Source organism: Scomber japonicus, chromosome 10, assembly GCF_027409825.1.
Source record: "Scomber japonicus isolate fScoJap1 chromosome 10, fScoJap1.pri, whole genome shotgun sequence".
NCBI classification, from domain to species: Eukaryota; Metazoa; Chordata; class Actinopteri; order Scombriformes; family Scombridae; genus Scomber; species Scomber japonicus.
Genome location: NC_070587.1, coordinates 32323599 through 32325167, shown reverse-complemented (window position 1 = coordinate 32325167; position 1569 = coordinate 32323599). Strand labels below are relative to the sequence as shown.

The following is a 1569-nucleotide window of genomic DNA, read 5'->3' as shown; positions in this document are numbered from 1 at the left end:
TCTGATCTAACGTCTCTCCCTCTCTCTGTTTCTCTCTCCCCCTCTCTTCTCTCTCCCCTCCCCCCTCTCTCTCCCCTCTCTCCTTCTCTCTCTCCCTCTCTCTCATCCCTCTCTCTATCTCCCCTCTCTCTTCTCTCCTCTCTCTCCCTCTCTTTCCTCTCTCTGTCTTCTCCTTCTCTCCCCTCTCTCTTTTATCTCTTCTCTCTTCCTCTCTCCTTCCGTCTCCTCTCTCTCCTCTCTCTCATCCCTCTCTCCTCTCCTCCAGGTTGAGGTTTGAAGATGGTGGACCGGCTTGCGAACAGCGAGGCCAACTCAAAGCGCATCGCCGTGGTGGAGAGCTGCTTTGGCGCGGCCGGCCAACCTCTCGCCATCCCCGGCCGCGTCCTGATCGGCGAGGGCGTCCTCACCAAACTCTGCCGCAAGAAACCCAAAGCTCGCCAGTTCTTCCTCTTCAACGACATCCTGGTGTACGGCAACATCGTGATCCAGAAGAAGAAGTACAACAAGCAGCACATCATCCCGTTGGAGAGCGTCACCATCGACACCGTCCCCGATGAAGGCGACCTGCGGAACGGCTGGCTCATCAAAACGCCGACCAAATCCTTCGCCGTCTACGCCGCCACCGCCACCGAGAAGTCCGAGTGGATGAATCACATCGGGAAGTGCGTCGGCGATCTGCTGCAGAAGAGCGGGAAGGCTCCGACGGGAGAGCACGCCGCCGTCTGGGTGCCCGACTCGGAGGCGACGGTGTGCATGCGCTGCCAGAAGGTGAAGTTCACACCGGTCAGCCGCCGCCATCACTGCAGGAAGTGCGGCTTCGTGGTCTGCGGTCCGTGCTCGGAGAAGAAGTTCCTGCTGCCCAGCCAGTCGTCCAAGCCGGTGAGAGTCTGCGAGTTCTGCTTCGTGCAGCTGACGTCGGGGAGCCTGGCGCCGAGGTCGGACTCCATCGGGAGCCGGCCGGGGTCGAAGTTCAACAATCTGTCGGACGACGAGGATGAGGACGACAGCAGCGACTGAGGAAGAGGAAGTGGAGGAGGAAGAGGAAGAGACTCTGCTCATCGTTTTTGGGTTTTTTTGTTTTTGTTTGTTTTGATTCCTTTTTCCTCTCAGATGATCATGAGGATTAATTCACACAGTCCAGCAGGGTTTCATCATCTTCCTCTTCATCTTCATCTTCTTCATCTTCAGCAGTGACTGAGGAAGAGGAGGAACAGGAAGAGGAGGAGACTATGTTGTTTTGATTCCTTTTTCCTCTGATGATTGTGAGGTCTAAAAAACAAAATCTATTTTCGCTCTTCCTTTTCAGTCCAGCAGGGTTTCATCATCTTCCTCTTCATCATCTTCAGCAGTGACTGAGGAAGAGGAAGAGGAGGAGACTCTGCTCATCGTTTTTTTGGAGGTTTTTTTGGATTCCCTCTTAGATGATCGTGAGGATTAATTCATATAAGCATCTTCCTCTTCATCTTCATCATCTTCAGCAGTGACTGAGGAAGAAGAGGAGGAAGAAGAGGAGGAAGAGGAAGAGACTCTGTTTTGATTCCTTTTTCCTCAGATGATCGTGAGGTCTAC

At 53.7% G+C, this 1569-nt stretch overlaps 1 protein-coding gene across 1 annotated transcript in view; it reads left to right on the top strand.

Moving 5' to 3' along the window:
- Positions 1-1017, top strand: part of plekhf2 (pleckstrin homology domain containing, family F (with FYVE domain) member 2) — a 23965-nt gene extending 22948 nt beyond the window's left edge. The window contains exon 2 of the mRNA XM_053327484.1: positions 266-1017. Coding sequence (XP_053183459.1) covers positions 280-1017 — 738 coding nt within the window. The 5' untranslated portion in view covers positions 266-279. The remainder of the gene's footprint in view (positions 1-265) is intronic.
- Positions 1018-1569: the final 552 nt, after the last annotated feature.